Here is a 27933-nt window from a genome sequence, read left to right on the forward strand (position 1 = left end):
TTTTCCATGTGTGGACACATGCACCCCTGACCATCCTGAAGTGTGGTTTGACTGATTGGATCTTAATGTGCCTTCAATGTGTTGCATTCCCATCCATATTTAGAGCTGTACGCTTGTGATCAGACCACCCAAGATGGCTTGAGTGCAAAACATGCTCACAGCGGCTTCAATACAACTGCCAGCCTCGGCACTTTATGCTTCTTTTTCTCCTCTACATTATGGATCTGTGCTCTTAATAGTAATAGGGGTAACATCCTCCCTGCCTCTTTTCTGTGTATGTGCTTGTCAATTTTCATTGACTCAAAGAAAATGTTATCAAACAATGAGGACGTCACTAAAGCCGTGGTGTGTCCTGGAAATTATTAACAGTTTTCCACATACATGTTGAGAATAACCTCAGCTAGGGCTGGGCAACACTGTACATCAACATCCTATGTCAACAGATATCATCTTAGAGTTTGGCTTTCCTAAAATTGTCAGATAGAAGAAGTGTTATCTTTTCCTGATTTTAAAGGCTGCATTACAGGAGATTTTGGCTGCTGGATTTTGGAGGTCGATACCGATACTAGAAAATGATTAATTGTTATTGTGATATGTACTGGATGCAGGATATTTGACAGTCTAATGATAAACTTAATGGTCCAAAATGACATCAGCGCATTGAAACGGTGAACTTCAGACAAATTAACGATTTCTAAATTACCCCTAGCATCGTTTTCATATTAGACTATATCTATGTCTATAGCAATAGAGCTGTGATTGGCCAATATCAGCCAATAAAATCGTTGGGCCTCTCGTACTTTTCTTAACTCACCAGACTATTATATTCTTTTCCCCTTTTTCCATTTAGTCACCCGGCCCTCAACTCGGCACACACACAGTATTGCAATTATTGTTAGAGAACTTTAATTCTTGCAAGCATGGGGCACAACTTCTAACAAGTTAGCCACCAAACTATTCTGCAGGCGAGGTTTTATAGGAATACATTTGCATCACATTTGTTATCATCCTCAATATGAATGTGTGTCCTGCACATATTAATCTAAAACTGCTCCCACCCGGTTTACTGACACCTCGTTACTCTGAAAACTACACAGGCATCTTAAGGTTAAGGTCAGAATGCATAAAGTTAAACCAGGGAGCTGTTGATGCAGTGTTTTTTTTTTTTTTTTTTTTTTTTTTTTTTTTAATACATTCATTCACATTTGTATAAAAACATTTGGCATCCATATCAATCCATTCACACTAGCTTTGATCCCAGCCCCCTGAGACATTTACTTTCAGCCTCGGCGAGCTTACCGTTCTCTCTCTCAGCCAGAAGATGGTGGTACGAGGTTGTTGTCATTGTTGTTGTCATAGCTATATCTTGTTCTTGCTCTCTTGCCTCTTGTCACTGCTGACTTACTAGTTTGGTCCTCTGCCATTTGGAGATACACCAAATCATATTATTCAGCCGGTCATGGATTAGACGAGGAGGAGAAAAACACTGGCTGGGGGGATGATCAAAGAGGGCCCGCATTCACCTCACACTGACAGACTAGCTGTGAGACAAAGAGATGGGGAGCAGAGCGGGGAATCTGATTTTACGGAAGAAACAGGTAAAGTTTAGGATTTTTGGTGTCGGGCATTCAGTTTATTGGATATACGTATCTCATTTTTGGATTTGTCTGCTGTTGGTATATGTTTACATCAGAGCCACTGCGCACTAGAGATTGTGTTTGTGTGTGAACCCATGTTGTGTATTTGTGTGAATGTACGCATGCCCAGACCTATGTGAGCTCCTCGTTTCCTCAGTGCACCATCGGGCCCGGAGGCAGGCAGAGAGAGAGAGTGAGTGAGTGAGTGAGTCACCCAGCAGATGAAAGAGTCAAAGTAAAGGCTCTGCCGTCCCAAAAAAACATCACACAGTTCCCTTGCTCACTTTTTGAAGTCATCCAAGAGGAGGGAGGGAAGCGACACACTTTCTCAATCGCATTAAAACATGGCGTCAGGCAGCTCCCATCTTGTTGCACGCTATAGATTACACTTTGGTTTGAAGTGGAGTTTTAAGTGGGACACTATGATATTGGCCTCTGTTTTTTGGGTTAAGTTCTTAATTCAACTCAAAATCATCTTGCATCTGAACATCAAGAACATTACTGATCAAAGTAGGGACGGAGACATAGATAGACAGACAGAAAGACAGACATACAGGAAGTTAGGGCTGCCTCGACAGAAAACTAAAAAGACACAGTTTTATCATGGCTAAGTCAAAGTTCATTGGTTAATTGAAACAAAATACAACATCTTCTTTAGCAAATTGTTGCTGTAATAGCTTCACAGTTATTTTAGGTTATGATCGGTGCCTATGAAACGTTTCTCACTAATCTGGGCACAGAGAGCATGACACAGACACATGCTTACGTTAAAGTCATCTCTGATTCAGCAGCTCCATTCATTAAGCATTCAAAGCCTCAAACAAACTTTTTATCTTGACCTTATGGGCGTGGGTTAGATGTTAAGCCCATTCCCACTGATGCTAATGGTGGTAATTGGTTTTCTGATATCAAGAACTGGCTGCTTGAGTGTATAATCACCGAGCATGTGGAGTGCTGTGTGTGGGTCTACGTATTTGATGTATGTTTATCTGTGTTCGCCTGCTTGCGCGCACCCGTGATGCATTATTTCTGTACTGCGTGCGATGCAGAACTGACAGTGAGCAGCAGGAATGAAGAGAATCACTACTGACAGACAGTGATGGCAAACTGTGAAATGGAAATAAAGCCTCTTGTCATTACAGCGCCAACTCTCTCTCTCACACACACGCAGATACGCAGTCGAGCACAGGAAGACAGCAATGATTACAGACAAATGAGCAAATAACATCTCCCAGCTCTCCCTCGCTGGCAGATTGAACTCAAATTGTTACGAGAGACATGCGTGGTGAACAGAGAATCATTTTGAATGCTTACAAATACTGCTGCCACTTAAACTGAAGGCTTTGTGGAGCAATGGAAAAGAGCTTCTATTTGAAAGTAGGGTTTTATTGTTTTTAAAAAAAATCAACCCTATAAATCAGCACCCTGGTGTGCAACATACTGCATGTTGTGTACAAAACTACCATTAAAAGAGTATTTTTTTTGTAACTTATCATTGCCTTAAAAAATGTCCATGTCCTGAACCTCATCACCTGTCAACTGGCAATCATATTGTGGTCTTTCCATGTGTATAGTGATGTCATCATTGCGTCAGCAAGTCTTGAGTGTCGTGTTATATCTTTTATCAGAGTTCAGCTTTAGGACGATGCTGAAAACCATAATTGCTCTTTAGCAATGTGAGATGATTGGAAACATATTGGAGAAAAATGCCATATGGAAGCAATATCCTGTTCAGGACTGAACAGATTCTGAAAATGCGTATTTTTATTTCTACCCCTGGAAAGAGACACACTCGCTTTGACACGCACACACAAATCTTTACATCGGTTCTTCCTCCTTTAGCAGCAATACAACAGTCCAGTCTGAACAAGGCGTCTGCCCACCTTGAGCAAATCTTATTTCCAAACAGCTATAAATCAAACTTTGGATGTGTATTTGGCCTTCATGCATACTGATTGTCTATTATCTGTGTTTGAGTAAGTGTGACTTGTGTGCATAGCTTTAAGTGTGTGACAGAGAAAGTTGTCACCATGCTTTCTGCCACTCCCATCAGTCCTTTTTTTAGTGTGTGTCTGTGTGTGTGTGTGTGTGTGTGTGTGTGTGTGTGTGTGTGTGTGTGTTTGGCCTGGTTCCCACTGCAGATTATTAATTAAGTTCTGGTAAGCGGTGCATGCCTTGCCTTCAGATCTACTTCCACTCTCTTCAACACACACACACACACACACACGGGTATCCATACGCATGCACAAACACACACTTCAAAGCAGCTGCTCTCCACACCGCTAGGATTAAGAGGCGATTGAAGAGCCTGATACAGCCTCAAAGTGCCTTCAGCACAAAAATGCCTTTGGCAGGGCACAGGTAGTCTCTTTGAAAGTTCTTACACACTCACACAGACATACGCATATGGCTGGGCTTTTAATTTAGCTCTGTTTTTCCCTTTGTATTTGTCACAGTCCAGTTGGACTGTTTTTTCCTTGCATGTACTGTACTATCCACGTCATCATCTACTTCCAGACATTTTTCATGTGTGTTTAGATGGTTGAGCTGTATAATGTATGATGTTGTATAATGCTTCCTGATGAATTCCCTTGAGTGAGTGTAGGTAAAAAGAATTGGCTAGTAGCAACCTCTTTATGTTTTTATGAAACATCTGAGCCTGCTTGCATGTCAATACAACCATATGTTCCCATGAATACATTCACATGTGAACTCAGTCATATACAGTACAGTACACACCTCATGAACTCAGCCAGTTGCAGTTCTGATAATATATTTGACTTTGACAGAAACATTTTCACTACTAGTCACATTTCTGTATCAAATGTTGCTCTTCTTTTTGAAATATGGACTACAAAGATAATGACATGAAATCAAAGTAGTGCATTTGTGCCTCGCTCCCACAGACAGTTCTTTCTCTCGCCTTTTCTAGACCCTTCTTTGTTTTCTCCGCTCTCATCAGCTGCTGCAGGGCCCCTAGGGACGAGCGAGCTGCCATTCAAAGAGTCCTGGCGCAGGAAGACAGGCCCGTATCCTTGGTGATGGCTCTGTGTTTCCAAGTTGACAGGTGTGTCCGTTCAGAGCGGACGTTGGTGTTTGTCAGGAAGTGTTTGGATGGGTCCAAACGTAGCTCAGGTGTTGATGGCCGTGAGGCGTGCGTTTAATGGAGCAATGTTTGTTCATGAGTTGTCTGTCTGTCAGCGGCTGTCGGGACTCTGTGTGTGTGTGTGTGTGTGTGTGTGTGTGTGTGTCTGAGTGTGAAATCAGGTTTACTCCATGTTTGCATGTCACTCCTTTAACTACATTACTTTATCAGTAAGTTTTCAAGAATTAAAAATAATAGATGTGTTATACAGAGTTTTATTTCTGTTTCCTTGAGGCTATCAACAAGTATGAAAAGAGTACTTGGTGCACAATTGTGCTGTATGCAGTAAATTCAAGCGTCTGTCAGTTAGACGGCTGTAACATGCAAGATTTAGCAGATTTATGAATTAAATGTTGATATTGACTTTGTGTGTTTTTAAAATGAAAGCATAAGAATCTGAGTCATATGAATATACTGATACACTTTCGACTTTAAGTATACAACTTAAATTCCACCCAAATCCCTTGAAAAGACTCGCCCTGCTTTCAAATCATGACCTGTATCCCCCATTAATTTGAGCCTTAGTCTTTCCCCAGTACTTGTATAGACCTCGTCACCATTAATACAGGCAGCCATTGACATCCCCAAATTCCAGCACTTCACACCTAATTATCTCACTCCACTGTTCATCCTCTCATTGAAACTCTGGCATCACGAGCTAGCTGAAAGGAGGCAGATCTGGTATTGGACGCTCACAATCTTTGCTTCCAGCTGGCTGGCTTCCCATAGAGAAGCAACGGAAAACAAAGAGATGAGCAGTGTTCAATAAACTTCTAACAATCTCCATTCACTCCTATTCCGTCTCCACCCTGTTGAGTCTCCCAGCTTCTTTCGATCAGCTCTCTTTATTTTCAACCTATAGCTAATTGGCAGCAACATTTTAATTCACCCCCCCCTCCCCTCCCTCCCCCTTGTTAAGTGATGAATTGTTGGCAGAGGATCAAAGGGGAGTAGTGCCCACTGTGCCCCATGCCCATCACTACCTACTGGCACACATGAGCATTGGGACTGGCTTGGTGCCGAGGGGCCACAGGCCCCCGCGCCACAGGGACACACTACCGGGAGGCGGAGGTCAACACAAGTGTGTTTGTGTGTGTGAGCATGGGTAGCTTGGGAGGGTGACTGTCTCACTTCCTAACAGAAGATTGAATTTCACTGTCTCTCTCTCTCTCTCTCTCTCTCTCTCTCTCTCTCTCTCTCTCTCTCTCTCTCGTTGTGTCTCTCTTTCCGCCCGTCTGCATATCTCTTTCTCACACTCCCCTCTTTCTTCTCGTTGCAGACCAACAGCAGGTTGAAGCAGATTGTGAAGGAGTACAGTCAGAAGCTTGCCAAGTCTGCCCAGGTAATCAGTTTTCTCTTTTGCCCCTTTCCCCCCCCCCCTTCTTTCATTTTATATTTCTCTCTTTCTACTCAACTGGGTGACAGAACAGACCAAATGTACTGACGGGAGAAGTGAGGAAGTACATATGCCAACACACACACACACACACACACTTCTGAACATGCAGCAAGCCACCATGCCCTTTACCCCTCAGCAGATACACACAAACGCATGTGCACAAGGTGTGTACACAAAGTTTGTACGTATTTCAGATAAATAAATCCACACATGCAACACAGAAGCTCATATTACATACATATTTACATATTATCTAAAGCTCTACTGTCTGACTTTACTTTGCAAATTTTGTGAAATTTAATAGGTTTCAGACTTACAAAAAAAAAATGTCTCTACCCTGAGATTGTACTTAATATTTGCCCTCAAAGCTACACTGATCAAATACCTACATGTAATTTGAAAGCTTTTGGAGAAGAGTAAGTATTAGATGTACATTCCTCAGGTGGTCAAACATAACTCCAAATTGATGCCATAGTTGGTATGTGAGTGTGTTGATAGGCAACTGTCTGCAAACATTAAGTGGATTTATCCATATTATGTTTACAGTTTGTTCAGCTGCCCCCAAGTGGCCAAAAATCAGTTGATGCTGCTTTAATATCCTTAACCTTATTTTAAATTTGGCCACTTCTTTTTACTGCAATAGTTTGAAGACATTTATGATTTCATCTGTTCCAATATCAGTGTCTTCTCCAATGGAAATGATTTATAGCTTAGAATAAAATGGAGTTCTTTGAATGTTGTAGCACCACTGCATCAACAGGATTTGTATAATACATATGTTATATGTATGTCATTCATTAATTGCATATATTTTTCATCCACCAAGTGATAGAGAGCAGTAATGGGAAAGTTTGCACTGGAAAGAGCTTTTACTATCATTAAATTAAAATGTGGCTGCTAGATTACTGAGCATTCCTTCAGCTCTACCCAATGTTGTGCTTACTACCAGCACGGCTCTGTGTGTGATACAGCTGTAGACCTGTAGCTCTTGCAGCTACAGAACCTGAGCGGACTACCGAGCATTTGTAACATCTTAAAGCAGAAATATAAATTGACCTGAAAAGATGTGTCAAAGTCCTCATCTCATTTACATTTGTCCTCTGTCTCTTCACTCTCCTCTCCTGCGTTCTCACTGGCCGACCTCTAACCACCCTCTGCCTATACCGGCTTCTCTTCTTTCTGTCACGGCATCGTCTGGCTACACTTCCAGTCGAGGCCCGTACATTTATCACTACTTCTTGTCTCCACAGCCCTTTGGAAACAGAGGTAACTCTTCTGTCCAAACAGGAATATAACTTTCTTTGACACTTTGCCATTCAGCAAAAAGTTTAAGCTGCTTTTACCTCTTCAGTTTAAAGATCCAAAACACCCTAAGTAGTGTTTACATTGCAGAAGAAAAGAGTTTTCTTCTTGATTATGTAGCAGGCTAAAATATTACAATCATTTGGCCATAATTGCACCTCGTTACCCAAAGAGGAGATTAAAAGAGGGGGTTTAGTTGTTTTTCTTTCTTTCTTCTCCTCTTTAAATCCCCCCATTTTGGGTTGGCTGGCAAAGGCTCAGAGTTGAAAGCGGGGTTGACAAGCAGATGTTGTGAGAAAACGGTAGCTTATTAGGTTACACAATGCTCGACTTCAAAAGAAGTCGGATGCTGTGCGAAAGTTTCGCCATGTTTGCCCGCTTTGGCGGTGCAGTGTGCCACCACAGACAAGCAACAAGTAATTAATCCCCTGTTTTGGGGACTCGAAGCTGGCATAGGTTTAAACAAACAACACTCTCTGATATTAAAGAAAAGTCTCAGAATTCAACACCTTTGTTGAAGTGTGTTGTTACACATAGGGTTATGCTGAAGGTGTGGGTTTTGTGCAAACATATTAATATGCGTGATTAATGCAGACTATTTGTCATGGGCTTGGGCGGCTTTGTTTTAAAAGGTGAAGGTGGAACCAAGAGGTTTTTGTTGCCTACCCCTTGGGGCAACTCAGTCAAATGTAAACAAGAGTCCTTTGAACCTCAAAGGCTAACCCCCAGTTGTTAACCCCTCAGTGTCTGACAGGGGGCATCGCTCTTGAGTTCAGCTGCATGGCTAATAGCCCAATTAAAAACATACCATGCCATACATTATCCTGAGGGGACTGCAGACGCATCACAAAAGGATATATGCTTACTTGCATGCACACACACATCCCTCTCCCGTGCACATTACCTCCTTGCTTTTGTCTCTTTTTGTCTGCCTCTCTCATTCACTCACACACACACACACAGAAAGAGAGAGAGAGAGTCTCCTAATTAGTGTCTCTCCAATCCAATCTTGTGTGTTAAGCATGGAGCTCTGAGTGGTCCTCCTGGGTGACCTGTGAACTGAACAGGGCTGCTCTCTCTTTCACCACTTAATGATCGGGTTACAGCGGGCGGTAGTTGTGGGACTGGTGGGAGATCATTACTTTATCCCTGACCGTCCTCCGTGGGAGGAGTGGGTACGAGGTGGAGGGAATTTTCCACGAGAGGCACAGCACATGAGAGGTTGAAGTTCACGTGCAAATACGTCTGAATTATTTCATCACAATGCTGGTTGAGTTTCTCGGTGTTCACATGTGACCTTTTAGGCATGTATTAACCAAATAGGGTCTATTACAATATGTATTCCTTTTGTGTCTGAAAACAATATTTGAAAACATAAATTCTCCATCACTGTTGACTGTCTACACGTTTGGTCATTATCAGGCTGGATCATTGTTAAAAACGACTTTGGTTCATTCTCTCTACAAACATCAGTGCGTTAGCAGGCAACTGCTTTGGGGAAAAAAACGCTCTAAAAACCCATTTTACACTCCCTGGCCAGCACAAAATGGTAGACAGGCGGAGTAAACAACAACAAAGTGAAGCATTCAGCAGCTGAAGAGCCATTCATCTTCCAACACAGGTGATCTGAGTCCCAACTCTGAATGAATCCTAATATTTCTCCCAACTGTAAATCGTGGGTGTGAATGTTTGCTTATCTCTATTTATCAGCGCTGTATAAATCGTATACCTTGCCTCTCACCAAATATCAGATGGATTAGGCTCCGCCCACCCTCAAACCGTCTAAAAGGAGAAGCAGGTTGGATGGAAGGACGGATTGATGGATGATGAATCATATATATAATATGCCTGTAAATAGAGAAAAAATTGTAACGAAGAAACTGTTAAAACAAATTGATCCATTGACAATTCATTTCATCTCCAATTTTGGAGCTCTTTGGAGGGTCATACATAAGGTGATAGCTAATAAAAAAATAATATCTGTTTATATCTGAAGACTTTTTTTCTCGTTTACATTTTTTAACCTCTTTTTTTTTTTTTTTTTAATCACTTAAACCAGAACTACAGGAATCAGGCTGCATTAATTCAACATCAGCCATCAAGTTTTAACACTTGCAATTGTATTTTTTTTTTCATGTAGCATTGCAGGCCATCGCTTCCCCGATTGTGGGCAGCGATTCCTGGCCTTAGTTGTTCACGTCTCTGTTTACAAACAGGTGAATAAACACCAGACTTCCTCATTTCTCTCCTTTTATGTTACCTCAGGTTCACGGCGAGGCGAGCCTGCCTTTAGCCCCAAACAGAGATGCTAGCAGGGCTGGGAAAATAGACAAGTCTCACCAGACCAATTATAGACTTAAAAAGGCCTGGCTGGCTGTCAGACGGAGAAAAAGGTGCTGTGTTGTGTATATATACAGGAATAACAAGACAGACAGCTGAGTTCACTAGTTTAGAGTACCGCCACTGCCCGGGGGGCTGAGGACCGGCAGTTGCAGGGGATCCATATTGCAAAATAATTATTATAGCCAGAAATGATGTTCCCATAATAACGTCCCATTTGTTGCTTTCATGTGGCTGTCCCACTGACAAAATAAGCCTAATCCCCCCCCACACCCCCCCACCCCCACCCCAATCTTTCTATCTGTGGTCCACCCGCGCCGCTTTAACTCTGATTCCAGCAGGGCTAGTCCTCCAGAGTTTGAACACGGTAAACAATTATCTGTCTACCCCAAAGCTAGCAGCAGCACTGCCCCACCCCCTCCCCACCACCTCCACCCCCCCCCCCCCACCCCCCTCTCCCTTCCTTCTCTCTTTTACTCTCTCTCATCTTTCCTCAGCCTTTCTCTGACAGTGGCTTAAATAGAATGTTAATTTTGACTGGAGGTTTTCAAAGCCGAGGCACTTCCTTTTCATCTTGGTGTGCACCGCAAGTTCACCAACACAAAGTCACTCTGCTCTTCAAAAAGGAAGTTGTTTTTCCCTTGCTGTCTGTTTTTTAACTCCCTCTTCTGTTTCCCTCTCTCTTCTGTTTTCTGTTTTGTCTAAAAAAAAAAAAAAAAAAAGACATAAGACATGAGACTCTGGGAAAAGCGGTGTTTCAAGGTGATTGTTGCCACCATTCAACTCCATGACAAATGTGAAATGCATTTTCCATCTGATACAAGTCTTTTTGTGAGACCAGTGAAACGAAACAAATCAGAACAACATTTCGTTTAGTGAACTTACTTTGCATTTTGCTTCTGGCAACAGGTTTTCTCTCTTTGAAAACTTTCCCGTGTCACTTGTTTTGAACATTAGCATAGAAAGTACATATAACATGCAAGTAAACTATGCACTGGAAAAAAAAAAGTTCCTAACAGCAGGTAGGCCATTTGTCAGTTTGACAACTTAACTTCTTATTTACTCACTGACTTGTTAGATTCCTGGACAGAATTATTTTAAGTACCGAATTTAGAGTATTTTTACAAATAAATGCAAAGGAACCATAAAGGGTAGTTTGTAGAGACAAAATATTTTGTAAAATGTCTAAAGTTACTGGAAAAACAACAACAAAAAGGCTTTAACAGAGTGAAATAAAAAAAATACAGACATAACATATACACTAGACACCATTTTTAGCACCCTTTTGAGGAGTTAAGGATAGTTCCTCTACCAAAATGAAAAACAAGTAAGACTCTTCGCATAACGTTCAGCGCTCACATGACCTGAGTTAACTAATGAATGATGGTTTTACTGCTTAATAAAGGGGTTGTTTGTTTCTTTTTGAAAATGGATAGAGAAACAAGAGAGTTCAACAAATCTAATGGATACAAGACAATCGCCAAAGATCTTAAAATCCCTGTTTCAACGGAAGTTTGACAGTCGTAAAACTGTTAAAACACTTCCGGGACGTGCCGCTAAGAAGGAACTCAGTCAGAGGAGTCTGCGAATGTTGGTGCGGATTGTGGCAAAAAAAAAAAAAAAAAACACCACGCAAGACATCAAAAGAGCTTCAGGCTGACAAGGAACAATCTGAAGTGGTGGTTTCAGCCTGTAACATACGTCGCACATTAAACCAAGTAGAGCTGAATGAACAAAGGACAAGGAGGACAACACGATTGACTATTGCACAAAAAGGCAAACTTTCAGAGATTAGTCACAGTCTATCTGGGAAACGTTCTATGGACAGACAAAACCAAAGTAGTGCATCAGTTTGTCTCGAGGCCACGAAATGAAGCCCATAAGGAAAAGAACAGCCTACCTTCAATAAAACATGGTGGAGGTTCTCGCATGCTGTGGGACTGCTCTACTGCCTGTGGTCCTGGAGGCAGTGAATGTACCAAAGGAATGCTGAAATCAGACGATTACTTAGGCATTTTAATGTGAAATGTGTTACCCGGGGTCAGGAGACTAGGTTTGAGATGAAGGTCATGGATCTTTCAGCAAGGCAACAACCCAAAACACACATCCAGTAGCACAAAAGGATGGTTAAACAGGAAAAGATGGACTGTTTTAAAGTGTCTGGCAATGAGCCCTGACCTAATTCCTATTGAAAACCTCTGGAGCGAGCTGAAATCTGCCATTGCCAAATGGACTCCAGCAAAAGACCTTGAATGCATAGCAATTGAAAAGTGACAGAAACTACCAGCAAACAGGTGCAATAAGGTTCTAGACGGCCACAGGAAATGTTTAGAGGCTGTCATTGTTGCCAAAATTTCTTAAACCAAATATTGATGAAGGGTGCTAACAACCTTTTATTGATATGCTCTGATTAGACCAAATTGCTAAACTTTGCATAATATATTTCTTACGGTAATATGCTGATATTGAATTTCAGAGATTCCAATCATTTTAACCAGACATAAGGATCAGTCAAAGTCATACATTTCCCAATCTCTCCTTTTCTCTTCAATAGCTAGTTTCGGAGCTACAGGTGTCCTTATGCAACTCAAAGGAGGAGGCTGTTCGTCTGCAGCAGGCCACGGAGAAGCAGCTGAAGGAGACCAGCGATTGTTGGGACCAGCAGAGGAGGACGATTACCCAGCATGCCGATCAGGCCAACAAGGTCAGCGTCAGGCACTCTCAAAATCACACACGTAGCCACACTCAATAATGGCATCAGATGAATTAAAACTAAGAACGTATATGATTATATGAAAGGAAAAAAAAAAAAAAAGCCAATTCCCTACACATCACTTATAATGCAAATAAGTGGCCTGTAATCTAATAAATCCTGATCATTTTGCCAATCATTAGGTGTCAGGTCCAGAGCCATACTTCTGCATTATCAGGGTTTGATGCCGTGTGTTATAGTGTAGTGTAGATTTTTTTTAAAAACACTCCACTAAGTAACACAAGGAAAAAATACACTTTTAGGAAATATAACATTAATCGTAACAAAGCTCACCTATTCAGTGAGTCCATCAGATACATCAGAATCTGTAACGCAGCTCTGCGGTTGACAATAACTCGTTAACCCCCATTTTACGCTACTTTCTAGTTATTAGTCATTAGAAAAGGACACACGGTTGAGCAGATGAGCAACTCTGCTTCTTAGTCGTTCCTACAAAACATTTTTGTTCGTCATGCAGCATGTGTTTAACAATTTTGAGTGTAAATCTGCACACCCATGAAACACAGACTTTAAAAAAAAAAAAAAAAAAATCAAATCACGTAAGAATGTATAAAGTTTGGTGAAGTTGCATCATTTCTCCAACAAAACCCAGGTGTACACGAGATGACCGTTTTTACATCTTTAAATGTAGATACACGATGGACTACTGTATAATGGAGGATACTTAAAAAAAAAAAAAAAAAACGATACCACCGGCTTTGGTCCGTCTCCAAGGTGCCTGCCATTTCATCCATCTCTCTTTTGTCCTATTTTCTTAAGGTCCCCGCAGTCTTATGTACTTCCTGTCCTATAGCAGCAGTATCGCCGTAGTGTTCACATACAGAGGCAATCCTTCAGACTCAGAGAATGGGGGGGTATGTCAGTAAACTTCATCCTCTATAAAAGCCTTGTCTGGATTTAACTTTTATAGAGTAGACACGGGTCGCTTTTCTTTTGTTAAAGCGCAGTCACAGTTTGTATGCATGCGCTCTGTCATTTTTATGGCTAGTTGCAAACTCCATAGTGTCTTTAAGTGGCTTGTGTGCTCTGTCTGGCTGAACCTTATAAATCTGTCTGCTGCACCCCACTTCTTAAGTCAGAGCCTCTCTTTATCATTACTCTCTCTTATACGTAAATGTAACGCCACATTTTTTTGGGGGGGGGCATTTATCTTTTTATTCTAGATATGGCCACATTAAACGTCGTGTGTTAAACAAAAGTTGAACAGATTTAGAAAAGAAAAAGTCTGTAATCATTTCAGGTGATTTAGGGAAACAGTAGGGTGTCCAGCATAAAGTAAAACGTTTTTCAAAATGTGTAGATGAAGCAATACTTTGTTCGTTTTTGTTAGGTTTTTTGTTTTGTTTTTTTTCACGGATCTTCATCCTCTGTGCAGATTTCCTTTTGAGAATCACAGGATCTTTTACTCTGCCTCTTCCCTGGCAACCGGACTGGAACACAGTCAGAGGAGCAGTTGATTGGGTGTGGCTCACTAAATAAAGAGTTGTTGTGTCTGTGATTGGGACATGTTTCCAAACACAACCTTGTCTGTTTATGGCTGCAGCTGCCTCATATAGTAAGGAGGCAGGTCTGCGAGCGTCCCCTCAGATCTCTTCTCCTTCCAGGCCCTGGCAGCGAGGCCTCCCACCCCACCCCGCTCAGACCTGAGTTTTCTCCAGAAGCAGCCGGTTTGCTGTGAAATGGCACGTCCCAGTGTTGTCCCACACCCAAATGTCTGTTTTCTGTTTTTATCCATACGTGCTTGACAGTAAAGTCCATTCACTGCTCACGCTCTGACCCAACGTGGGCTCGTATAACTTTATCTTGAGATATACGGACCTTTTCAGAAATGTCCCTGACATTCATTCATTAAAATGACACATTCCCCGTAAAGGTATGTTCACATTATGAAGAATAAAGCTTTAGGGTGTCATTTTTTTAGTTCCACCAAGTCACACACCTCCTGTCTCACGGAGAGCTCTGTATAACATTTGTGACACTAGTTACCTTATTCACACACAAAAACTGCCAGAAGATTTGTCAATGATTCCGTTACAGGACATACGCTCATTTACAAAATGACATTTTATTTAAATCTTCGCCACTCATCGGGACTTGAGTTTGACTTTTAGGGAGACGAGTAAACTCTGTAGCCGGCTACACTTGTAGCTCGTGTCGTAGCTCTGTCTTGTAATCTAAGCGTCCCGTGACACAACACACATGCTGTTTTCCCTGTTGTAGACGCAAGACAACAGCTTTCTGTTCCCATTATCTGCATCCTCATTATTATTATGATTCCCCCCCCCACCCCCACTTCTTTTGTATTAACCACCCGTTAATGAGACTCCAATTAATGGTCGAAGTGCTTATTAAAGGCCAGACATGACCGGGGGGGGGGGGGAGCGAATCGATTGAGGTGAGGGAGGTAAGATTGGTCGAGGAGCAAACAACGAGACAGAGAGCGAGGATTGGGTGTAAAGTTTTTCTTTTAGAAGACGGGGGGAGGAAAAGGGTGAGATGGCAAAACAACAGAGGGGAAGAAAGGGAGAGGTGACGAAAGAATGGAGGAAGTGTGAGGATAGAGATGAAAAAGGGGTAAGGAGAAAAGGAAAGAAATGGCGGAGAGCTGTCAGTGGGCCATCGGAGGGAGTGTGTCGCCTGCTGACATTGTTTCCATGCTGCTCACTTCAAAGGGCTCGGATTATGAAGAGAGCGAGGGGCTTCAGACAATGGGAGGGGAAGAAAATAACATCAAAGTTAGCCGCGCATTTGAATTGGGATAATCCCAAAACAGTTGTTCTGAATGCATGCTGCACCGGATCAGATGTCCCTTTTTTTTTTTTTTTTTTCTCCTCGCCAGCCCCATTCTGCCATTTCTTAGCTCCCTCTGCAGCTCTACTGTACTTGGACTTCTTAAATGCGGGTGTTAACTGCAGAGACCTTTGTATCTCGTAAACCCCTTTTTTTAGAACGGCGATAGTACCGTTAAGTATGCTCATTATCTTTTCTTTTTTTTTTGTCTTTTTTTTTTTTTTGTCTGTATGTGGCGCTTGGGTGGAGGAGTATATTTGTGTGGTGCGCGTGGGAGCATGTTATGTGTGAGTACGTACATATAATAAGCACGAGTGCTAGAGCGTGTGGCTGCTTGGCATGTAGTTGCAGACAGGGGCCGTGGCTTTGCATTCCCGGACTCGCTTTGTTGGAATAGCAAATAGGCTAAATATTAAAGTGTGTGTCGCAAATAGTTGCTGATGAACGGTCGAAGTGCACAGGCCGTATCCCTCCAAGTTCGTGAGCAGACTCACCAGTGTGGCAGCAAATTGTTCTATTTCTTTATATTAACATAAAAAGTAATTACTCTTTTTTTGGGGGGGGATTATTTTATGTGAAGTAAACCCTTCAGCATTTAGCTACTTTTAGCTCGTTGTTTTAGCTTTATGGTTCATACTGTATGGATTTAAGACACACCAATATGCTAACTGTCTGACCGTAAAGACGTCTATCCGTCAGGGACAGGTAGTTGAAGTGTCATACATCGGATGGTGAGTAAAAAGAAGCTGAGATTTCTTGAATTGCCCTTCACCTTAGTCCCTGCCTTTTGTTTTCGACAAGTGGTCTCCGACGTGGGGCGTAGTCAGAGTACGTAGTGACCCACTATTCCTGATTCAGTTAAATTTAGGTTACACCGTTATCTCATAACAGTGGGCAAGGCAGGAGTGGGCAGTTTTAATGCATTGGAACCAGGCCGGTGTCAAAGGACTTTAGAAGGTGAAAGCGAGATGAAAGCTTTGTATTTGCTTTCATCTGTCCAGTCTATTCATATCAGGTAAGGGGAACGATAAGGCCCACTGTAGCACGTTGGGACAAAGCCAGCTCTCGGGTTAGAGGATTATTCACTTCCTGATGTCATCTGTTTCCCTACATGTGGTTTCTTGGTAAAGTGTCTCCATTCGTGTACGGATTTTTTTTTTTTCTTTTTTTTTTCTTTGACGCTACACAGGGATTTGAGGTAAATGTGAAGTTTAATTGTGAGGTTATTGGGATTACTTGAGTACATGAGGTGTGTTTGTGTGGCCATGTTCACAGACAGCGTGTGTGTGTGTGTGTGTGTGTGTGTGTGTGTGTGTGTGTGTGTGTGTGTGTGTGTGTGTGTGTGTGTGTGTGTGCGCGAGACTGTATATATGAGTGTGCATGTGCACTTGCCTGAAATGTGTAGCTGCCAAATCTGACAGAACTGAAGCCCACATTAGCCTGCCAAGAGAAAGACACACACACACACACACACACACACACACACACACACACACACACACACACACACACACACACACAGGCCTTGTCTCTTCCCTCTCTCACACCCTATCTTTCCAACTCTGTATCTTCGAACTCTTTCTGTCTCAAACTCTCTGCCTGTGTCTACACACATATACACAAGCACACATGCTCACCTCGCCCTGCCAAAAGGGAGAGGTGGCTGGTGAATAAACAATGGCACTCCGCCCATAGTGTCACCCGCCTGGGCTTTGATCAGCACCGCTGTTCCTGCTCCCCACAGCAGTGCTTCCTGTCTCTCTGCCTGTCGAATGTTGCCGTGCGCGCACACAGAATTGCGCACACACGCACACACACACCTATAACTTAGTGTTCATGGGCCTACATACACTCTCGCTCGCTCCCATTTTTTTTTTTTTTTCCCTCACTAAGTCTTTATCTTTATCTTTCTCTCCCTCAAACTCTCACACCAACATAGCTTTGAGTTAGTGCCCTTGTCTCGACAGTACATCTTGCAATAGTGCTGCATTCTCTAACATACACCCACTCAGTGTTTTCGCGTGTGCATGCGCACGCACACACACACACACACACACACACACACAGACAGACAGGGATACACACCTTTGATCCAGGCTCATCCAGCAGTAGCTTCTTGTGCAAGTCAAAGAGAGGGTCCTGTTGTAGTGTCCTCTGGGTGAAGTGACAGCAGACACATTACATAATGCAACAGTGACCATTGTCTCGCCATGTTTGAGGATGATAGTGAATAGATGAACCGCACTGTTCCTCGTGCGCTACACAGTGTTTTTCTTGGGAAAATGTACAGTTAATGTAGTCCAAGTGATCTAGGTGCTGGGCTTTTGTGCATGCATAATAATAACAAGGGATCCTGTGCACGCACGCGTGCACGCACGCACGCACGCACGCACACGCACACACACACACATACACACACAGCCACACAAACATGCTCACATTCAAGGGGGCTAGTTGTAGCAGCTGCAGTTTGTCTGTAGTTCTGTAGTTATATATGCATTAGTTTCTGAGGGGGTTGAAAGGATGACTTTGCCTGTGGGAAGGAATGGCAGCAGTGGATCAAGAACAGGTGTGCTGGATACTCTGTTGCAGAGGCAAAGAGCTGCTTCAATCGTTGTGTGCATGCAAGTGTGCATTTGTCTGCTCTGTTTGTGTGTCTGTCCGCGTCCTTCAACACATCCAAGATCTTTGTGTCAACCTTGAACTGCACATTTGTTTACTGAAGTTTTCTAGCCATCTGTGTTTCTTTCACTTTCTTCTTTTGATGTGGGTGGGCATGAGTACTACTTTAACAATTTTAATTTGTACTTGAAAGTGTAGTGGATTTATTTCCCCAATATTAATGCTCAGTCGAATGACATTGTGCTGTATAAATGGGTTTTGTAATTCTGCCAAACTCACTGATAATCAACACTGCAGTCGTGTCTCAACTTAAATACTTTAAGTATTATAATAAAGTGTTAATAATAATAAACACTGCATCGGACATTTTTGGAAAGATGTTCCAAGCTCACGCTCACCAAACCACCAAAGTGAGTGGCAGTGAAAATTGTCAAAGAGTCTGCAGACTAAACTAGGTTCAAAAGGTGGCTAGACACCAGACTTTAAGACTGGCACAGGGAATGTGGGTTAAACCTGTATCCAAGGTCTTTCGGTTTGGATCAGCCCTTGTCAGCCGACCCTCCATCTCAACATGTCGGCCTCTCCACCCAAATGGAGAAAACGTTGTGAACAGTTTGAACAACCAACCAATTAGTTGTGCCATCCTGTGTACTCAAGCGTCACTAATGACATCTTTACTCGTATGTTATTCATAAAGCCAGAGTCTTTGCAAAGCGTTATTGTTTGTCCTTTGGTTGCAGCAGTGTTAGCTGCCAATTTCTAATCTTGGCTCTGTATACGAATGTTTGTGTGACGGCAAGGGTCGTTCACTCCCTCTCGTTCACCCTTTTTATGTATCTGTGGAAGCACACATCAGCCTTTATCTACCTATATATATATATATATATATATATTTGTGTGTGCGTGCATGCGTTTAATTCGACGCGCGTGCATTGTATTGGCTGATTGATGACTTTTCCGGCCGTAGGCAGATTCCCAGCAGTGTTTGATCCACATATCAGAGGAGGTGGAAGTAGGAGAACGATAACATTCCAGGATGCTACAAGAGAATGTGGGAAGTAGAATAGCTCATAGAGACCCTACTCCATTCGCAAGACAACAAACAAACGGAAGTTACTCACCAAACCACAAGTCTAATGCCAGTTACGAAGGAACCTCATGTCTGGTGTATGTGTCCCTGTTTGAAAAATCCCATATATAATCACAGCTGGGTGATCATTAGGGGTCATAAATGCTAAAAAAAAAAAAAAAAAAAAAACGTTTGTTTTTTTTCTGAAACACAACCCTGGCATACTATTGTCTTATCATGGCCTACATATTATGTTCCTCTACTGGGGCTTAGTAAGAGCAGAGAAAGTCAAACATATAGTCGGGAAAACCAAAAGAATGAGCATAAAGAGTTGGAATTATCCACCTATTCAGCACTACGATTGACTTTTTAACATTCACACAATTATGAATTACTTTGCTAATATCCACAATATTATTTATTGTCTTTGTAACAATGTCAGTTGTCAACAGGACGCACGCCCGACTGTCGCTTTTGCGGTAAATAATCTAAGGTAAATGTATATAGACACATGCTGTTGCCTGCTCGTGTTTTATGGCATATTATAATATATAATATAATTGTATATTTGTTTTGGTAAGCACTTGAACATCCAGTCCTAGATTTAAACAGTAATCTATTTTAGAAAACATTGTTAAGAGTTTTTAGGATTCGGTCGCATTTGCAACTTTTTGCGAAACTTAACATCCATTAAATGATGTACTATTTGATGAACAGAATAACACACACAGAGATACAGACGCACAGCATATGGCGCATATTTCCGAGTTGTTTCCTATTCTCTTTCTACCGTAGCTCGCAGCAGCTGAAAGAGACAGAGACGGAAAGAGAGAGAACTGTGTTCCCCCTGTGGGCATAGCTCGGTTGCAACATGTCTTCATTAGCGCGGCAATTGTCTTCCTATTTTCATCAGTACCAGGAAAGACGCCTCCATAACTGTGCCGACATGTGTGCGTGCTGCAAAAGGCGAGATAACTGTTCGATTTGCTGTTCAGGAGAGTTCCACCGCTGCTGCCGTCGCAGTAACTTCCCACTTCAGTTCTAAATCAACTCGGGGAAAAGTGCTAGGAAGCATCAAAGAACTGAAAGCAAGTCAATTCACACCAATATCAGTGTTATCTTTCAGGGGGGCTGTCCTGGTCGACTTGCTAAACCACATCTTTTTATTCCTTACACACAGCCCGACAGACAGACAGCAAAGCAAAAGCAAAAGTTTCTCTTTTCTAACACCTCAGGAGGGAGACCTCTCTGCTCCTCCTCCTACAGCTTCTCTCTTACACTCACTTCTTTACCTTTCCCACAATCCTTTGATAAAAGTGCAGATAAAAGAGAGTCTGTGCTCATCTCTCTGGCCATCCATCTCTCCTTGAGGTTAGCACCTCCTTTATTATTTACTATTAGATCAGTAGCCATACGTACACACACCACCTTGTTCTACTGAAGCCGGTGTGTGTGTGTGTGTGTGTGTGTGTGTGTGTGTGTGTGTGTGTGTGTGGGCGCAGTCCACATACTATGTCTTTGCTTATGTATGTCTGTGTGCTTTGTGCCCCTTGTGTATGTAACTGTTCTTACCCTTTGCTCTTGTTTTTGTGTGTGTGTGTGTGTGTGTGTGTGTGTGTGTGTGTGTGTGTGTGTCCTTGGCTGGAGGCGGTGCAGTGTGAGGTTTTTGCTGCTGTCTGAAGTCGTCCAGCCTCAGTGTCATTAGAGGATCTCTTTAATCCAGACTTTGGGAGAAACTTCTGACAGCACGCTGCAAATAGAAGGTCCCGCCGCACATGAAGAGCAGCTCAGCTCCTAACAAAACACCAAGTTTAAAGAGGCCCCTGGCCTTTTTTTTTCTCCTCCTCCCACCATTCCCTCCCTTCTTTCTTCTTTGCTTTTTTTTCCCCCTGCCCTCTGTTGCTTTTACTTCACCCTAGGGAAACATGCTTGCCTTATCTGCGCAGGAGGACCACCCAGGAAAGATGACTCAGGCATCGGTGTGTCTGTGCGCTTGTGCGCGTATGTTTGCGTGCATACAACGCAAGTAACTGCACACTCATTTGACTGAGTGTGGTGCTCACATTTTTAGAACTTTTGCTGTTAATATTAATGCATGCCTATACCTGCATGGATCGCTCTGAGCGGTGTGTTTGTTGGTGCCTGTGTGCGCGTGTGCCTCGCTAATCCTTTGAGCCAAAGTTTGGAATGAAAGGCAGAGGCACATTGCTGATGGAGAGGTGAGAAAGGCCTTCAAACCCCCGACTATGGGACTGTGCTGCAGAGGTACACCGCTGCCCCCTCCTCCTCTTCAGCATCTTGCTGTTTCTTATTCTGACATTTCTGAACATTCCGTTTTCTTTCTCTCCTCTTGATGTGGTCGCGTTTCTTTTTATCTTGTCAGGCTTTTTTTTTGTTTGTTTTGCAGTTTGCACAGACCTTTCTCCTTTTATGCTTCCTTCTTTTCTACCTCCGTCCACGCACCTTTCCTACCTCTTTCCCTAAGGAAATCAGACATGCCCTTCTTCCTGCCATGTTCTCTTGATACCAGTCTGCATGGCTGATGAAGAACAAATCACCCTGAGCATCTGGAGACACTTTAGCTGGATCTTCTGCACACGGCCATTCACGCAACTTCACGCGCTCAATACTGAACCAGTCTGCATCTTGTGTGCATGCTGACTCTTTATGTGTGTACGTAAACAGTTGTGTGTAAACGTGTTGCCTCTCACATTTACCCATAAACCATTTGAAAAACAACAAGTTAGTAGCCACAAAAAGTTCATCATCATTTGAGGTGTTTACCCCGGTGTTACCAGTGAATCAAATTCAAAGTCAGACCCTGCTGTTTGAAGTGCATCAGGAGAGCTGTGCTGTGTTCACAGGTGTCTCCGCGGTCCACTGCATTGACTAGTTTTATTGTACTTAGCGGTCCTTTCAACCGAAATCGCATCTGTGCCTGTCAGATTTGGCGTAATATCCGCTGCTAATTCCGTGCAATATGACCATCGTGTCTGACGGCAAGAGTGACTAAATATTTCCGAAAGCGCTTTCTGACTCACAAAGCACCTCGGTTCATCAATAGAATCCTCGTACATGATTCTATTAATGAAGTGACAAGTGTTGAACTTCTGCCCTCAGACTTGTTTTTAAAACATCAAATGTAGAAGCCACAAGAAAGAGAAGAACGCGTCAGCGGAGAGTCCCTCAAATCAGCCTTACTTCCCAGAAGACATGGTCCTGAAATGCTGTGTCACTGTGCGGGGAATCAGAAGTGGGTTTAGAAAGGACGGGTGTGTGGGGGTGGGGGGGGGGTGGGGGGGGGGGTGATTTGTCAGGATCTCTCATCTTCTTTGTAAGCCACGCTGCTTTCGTAAAGACTCGATGTAGGTGCTGTTAGGCTCACAGCGGGGAGGTTTTGAAGGAGGGAAGCGTTCTCTGTATATGCAGGCAAGTAAAGTACCTGCTAAATAATCCACAGACACGCATGTGTCTCGCGGAACCACACTTGGTCGTATAGCAGGTTGATGCGCGCGCGCCTGCTTCAATAAACCGCTTAATTTTCTTCTACGTTGCCCAAAATCAGAAGACTTCACATCTCTACAATAGATTCGGTGAGTCGTCTATTATCAGGCAGTTGATAAAGAAAAACTCTTAAAGAAAACAGGATATGCCTCACACTTGCATGCCTTCACTTCTCTCTGGGTAAATTGTGTAAATGGTTCCACAGAAAATGCTTTTCCAGTGTGCTCGAGCCTTTGATTCACCAGTAAACAAAATGAAATGATGAAATTGAAGGCAAGGGGTTGCGGTGGATGATGTGGGCTACGGTGGGGTCTTGACTGGCTCAAAAAAAAAAAAAAAAATACCCTGATTAATTAGGAGCTGACCTCAAATCGTGGCAGTCGAATAATATGTTGATCTAGAAATCCATCTGCCAGAGGATTAAATGTGCCGCTGTAAAGGAAGGAGGTGCGATTTAAAGGGGGAATTACCCGCACCGGGTGCAGTTTAGGCCGATTCACGTGTCGTTTCAAATTATTGAAAGTAAATGTTTACGTGACAAAAGGTGACACAAAATATATCGTTCATTTTGCATCAGTTTCAGCTGCTGTGAGATTGACTGTATATTACAATTTATCTGACTTAAAAACAGGGTTTACTTTAGTGCTGTGCCCTTCTTTAATTTTTAGTCAGCAGTTCACGGAGTCGCTACCCTAAAGTTCAGCTTGGCCCTGAAGCTTGCGTGTGTGATTTATGTCAGTGGAGCGGGTCGTAGATCAGGCGGTCATGCCTATCACCTGGACTGTGTTTCCCTCAGCTCAGAGAATCAACAAGCTAACACCTGGCCTGCTCACTCAACTCCAGCGGGGGGAGACACTGCGGATATTGATGCTAGCCAGTGCCCCACACACTTGTTGGAGGTGTGTGTGTGTGTTGCGCGCGCGCGCGCGCGTCTGTGCACTTATTTTGAAGTGTGTGTGTGTGTGTGTGTGTGTGTGTCCGTCCCACCTACACCCACATATCGCTCTCTGCTTTCCATGCAAACTAATCAAAGATGAAGTGTCCACATGTGCACTAAACATCTGGTTCTGCGTTGTACGCAGGAACTGCGCCTTGCTATCACTTACAGGCAGAGGCACACACACACACACACACACACACACACACACACACACACACACACACATGCAGTGTTTTGTTTTGTTTTCTTGCCTGAACCTTAGAAAGCAAAATAGATTAAATTCTTTATTGGCGCCCTGGGGTGGAGTTTGATGAACACAGGTATTGGAATATATGCGAGGAGGGATCTTATCCTCTAAATGAGCGTCTTTCGCATCGCCTCTACAGAAAGGAATGAGGAATGCCATTTTACAAAAGCCTAGAAAGTTTGCTCACTCCCCGAGTGAGAAAATCTCCCTCTCTCCGTGTGTGCCCTTGTCTAAAAATAAGTTTGGGCTTAATGAGGGCAGCTTCCCAGTAATTACTGTCATGGCTTTATTATTAGCCTTTTAACACCCAAAAAATAATCACAGGCTGCATCTCCTCCTCGCTGTCCCTGTCCCTGTCTTCCGTCTACCTCTCGGTGTCTTACTGGTTTTGACTACTTGTTTTCTTGAGTCTGGAGCAGCCTCTCGTTCAGATGTGGCCAGTTTCTCCTGCCAGCTCAAATGTAGCCATATGTCAACATCTATCAATCTGCGTCACTTACACATTACACCATACTGATTGCGAGTGGTTGTGTTTTTTGTTTTTTTTCCCCCATAAGTCAACCGACTGACTGTCTGTCCCTCCTCCCAGGCGCTGCAGGAGAAGGTGGAAAGTCTCCAGAAACAGCTGCACCGCTCGGAGAAGAAGCTGCTCAGCAAAGAGCTGGAGACTGAAGAGAAGGTAGTGCCGTTGCTCCTTTCGCTCTCCATCTTCTTTTCATGCCTGTCAGGCATGTACAAGAGAGGCAGAGACCGTCTCACTCACACTCATTTGTTCCCCACCGTTATCGTTGCATCACTCGGCCCGACATGAACTTTTCTTCGACTCTCTGCACTCAGCCTTTTCATCTTCCTTTTGCCTCTTGCCAGCACATAACTTCTACATGACTTCTTCTTATTAATCATATAATCCTTTCTGGTTTTTTTGGGGGTTTTTTTTGTTTGTTTTTTTATTGTGACTTCCTTCACACCCCTCTCTGCTGCCCCTGTCACCTGGTGTCACCAGCCCCTCACTCCTAATTTGCCATCCTTACTTGATCCTCCAGGGGGCCACAAAAGACAAACAAAATAGATTATTTCCCTCCTTCCCCGCCCTCCCCTCATCACTCCAGCATCTCTGGTTCTCCCGTTCAGAGCCAGAGATATGCCCCCTCGCACATTTCCCGCATTCCTTGAGATCTGGCTTCAAGAGCCAAGCGCCCAGGGCCAGGAATGCCACCACTGCCTGTGTTCAAAAGGGAAGCCTCTGCGCACGCGCGCACACACACACACACACACACACACACACACACACACACACACACACACACACACACTCGCACACACTCCCCATGGCTCTCCAGAATGCCCTGTAATCAGGCCCTGTTTTGACCTTGACACACACAGAGAAGAAAGCACTAATGACTACACTCACACAGGAGGCCGTTCTTTGTGCCGCCGGTATGTACACCAAAGGCATTCATTCTCTTGTGTCCCTTCTGATCTACCCACTGACCCTTGTACGCACTTCACACACTCGTCACACACCTCAGTGTCTGGCTATCATAAATCCGTAGGAGGGGGTCAGGGGTTTTTAGGAGCAGTTGGTCACTGACCCCGTCCCAGAGGCGCTGCGTATTGTTTCCTCTGACTTAAGACAGACTGCACCTCGATTCTCCCTGCTGTGACATCACACAAGGGTTCGGGTAACTCCTTCTTAGCTTCGCATTTATGCGTCTTGTTTTACTTATTTACTCCAATGATTCGCAGAATCCCTCCACTCGGTGAACTTTCTGCACATCTTCGTGCGCTGCAGATGCAGAGAGTGTTCAAAAAAAAAAAGCGTGCCTGCTTCTCGGTACAGTACACTTTCACGTTGCTGTTAAATTGTTTACATGTCAGATCCTCCCACTGCTGAAGCATGTGAAAGAAATCAATATTGTTTCAACATCGTTTTCAGTATTTGGCACATTACCTCAGACACTCAGAGAAGTTTTGTGTGTTTGTTGTGAAAAGTGCTCAAGAAAATCAAGCCATGCAGCTCGGTATACAGAATTCAACGTAAAATGTGTTCGGTCGGTCGAATATCGGCCAACTGCTGCTGTGTGCTCTGATTTCCGCAACGCTCCTCTCGGCATTTTCCTTAAAAACAAAAAGATTGTTGACATAATTTCTTTTCATTAAGATTTCTTTTATAATTTCATTTACCACATTAGAACACATTCATTGTGGGCCACAGAGCTCCGCCTTGCTTGGTTGGAATTTTTGACACCAACGCTGTTAAGAAACATTGTTCTTAAGGAACATGGTTCTGAAAGTACAACAAAACTACTGCTTTCTGATACAAAAACGACAACATTGCAATTTAAGTCAAGCAATATGTTGAAGCGGAGAAAGAGTAAACATGACTGAGAATATGACGAAGCATTTGGTTCCAATTTTTAGATGCTTGGCCGTTCTTGATTCGCTGCCACAAACGCATTTCAGTAATTTATCACAGATAGTTTTGCTGTGACAAAGTTGGCAGCAAAGAGACAAAACAGGAAGTGAGCCATAGTAGAATAAGAATGAAGTCATCTGCGCATTCAGACAAAGGAGCTAAAACCAGTAATAGACAGGACAGCTGAGACGAGATCTGTAGTGCTCAAATGTGAAGGTTGTAGGAGCTTTTCAACAAGGTAACTTAACAAAGAGCATGACATCAGAGTGAGAAGAAGAAGTGGCCGTGTTGATGTTCAAAAGCCCTGCGCCCACTAATTGCTGCCTCTTGTTGGGTTTATAGATTATTATATTCTGCACACGGTCCCCGCTATAAATAAAGTTAAACTTGGTACACGTCATAGAAATCATGAAACTTCCTTGAAAACAACATAGAATCGAAATGGAAAATAAGATATTTGTCTTGAAACATACTAAAAAAAAAATAATGAAAAACAATATAGGGGGAATTATTAATTTATTGAATGGCTTTTTTGTATTTATTTGTTGATTTATTTATCCAGTAGATGCATTATCTTTCTCTGTGCGTCAGGTCTTCCGCCTGATGTCAGTTTGTCCGAGGAAGTGAGCCGTACACACCCACTGCTTGGTCAGTCGTTGAAGTCGCTTGGTGGATAGACATGTTCTTTCTTTAAGTGGTAGTTGCGTGTTTTATTGTGAAGTTGTTATTTTTATTTATTTATTTATTTATTTTAAACCTGTACATATCCCCCACGCCTGGATCATATATTAACTCCTGCCTCATATCCTGCTCTCACCTGAGGTCAGGTGTGTGTGTGTGTGCGCGCGCACGTTGTCCAAAGTGTGTCACTCTTTGCATTAGTTAACTTCATGCGTGCACGTGCATCGTGGTGGGCATCCTCAGTTCATCTGTACATTGTTTTTCTGCATATGATGTCAAACCTCAGGGCACCCACTCTCGAGTCTCCTCGCACTCTTATTGCCCCGGTTCGTCTGCCAGAGACGTGTCTTCGCAATCCGGTCCCGCTCACGCTAACGCAGCCCTTTCTGCCCAGACTTCACGCAGATGTTGCGCACCCTCACTCTAAAACGGCAGATGATCAGCTCACTCGTCGGTTCGACTCTCCTCGAAGAGAGCAGCGGAGCGCTGAAGGGTTACGGCTCTTTTGTGCAAATAGCCAACGAATACAGGGAACTGTACGAGTCTCCGAGATGTACCTTCCTGAGAATTTTGTGAGCTCGGTGTAGTAAAAAAAAAAAAAAAAAAAAAAAAATCACGTCTGTAGTTGTTTTCCGTATTGATGCAGACATAAAAATGCAGAGGAGTTGAACTTAAGTTCTGTAGGCTAAGTCGTTTTCCTGTGTGCTGTTTTTGTTGAGGCAGATTACATCAGCAGCAGCCAATCCATCCCATAGTTCTAACGACCTAAGATCTGGAGCCACTTCTAATCTCCTCCTGCCTCCCCCCCCCCCGTTTTTGTGAAGCGGTTTCTTTTTCTTTTCTTTTTTTTTCCCCTCTCGCGGCAAAGCGTTTTTAAATTCAAATCGCTCCTTGGTGAACTCACCGAGTGCCAACTCAGTGGATGTGGAGGAGCAAACTTGGTGAGTGGCGTCATTTTTGATGTACCCCCCTTGTTCCTGACAAGGTTTTTGTCACTTTGGAACAAGGGGGTTTATCAAAAAAAATGTCTTTCCAGCAGCTACTCACCCCCCCCCCCCCCCCCCAACC

General features: G+C 43.2%; 1 protein-coding gene across 1 annotated transcript in view; it reads left to right on the forward strand.

Moving 5' to 3' along the window:
- Window positions 1-24447, forward strand: part of cep112 (centrosomal protein 112) — a gene marked incomplete at its 3' end in the record, with an annotated part of 88271 nt that extends 63824 nt beyond the window's left edge. Inside the window, 3 exon segments of the mRNA XM_069149175.1 lie at window positions 6062-6124; window positions 12378-12527; window positions 24358-24447. Of these exon segments, the coding sequence (XP_069005276.1) occupies window positions 6062-6124; window positions 12378-12527; window positions 24358-24447 (303 nt within the window).
- Window positions 24448-27933: the final 3486 nt, after the last annotated feature.

The sequence above is a fragment of the Embiotoca jacksoni genome, unplaced genomic scaffold (genome assembly GCF_022577435.1).
Source record: "Embiotoca jacksoni isolate LCO1_2020_lvr unplaced genomic scaffold, fEmbJac1.0.p SCAF_15, whole genome shotgun sequence".
In the NCBI taxonomy this organism is placed as follows: Eukaryota; Metazoa; Chordata; class Actinopteri; family Embiotocidae; genus Embiotoca; species Embiotoca jacksoni.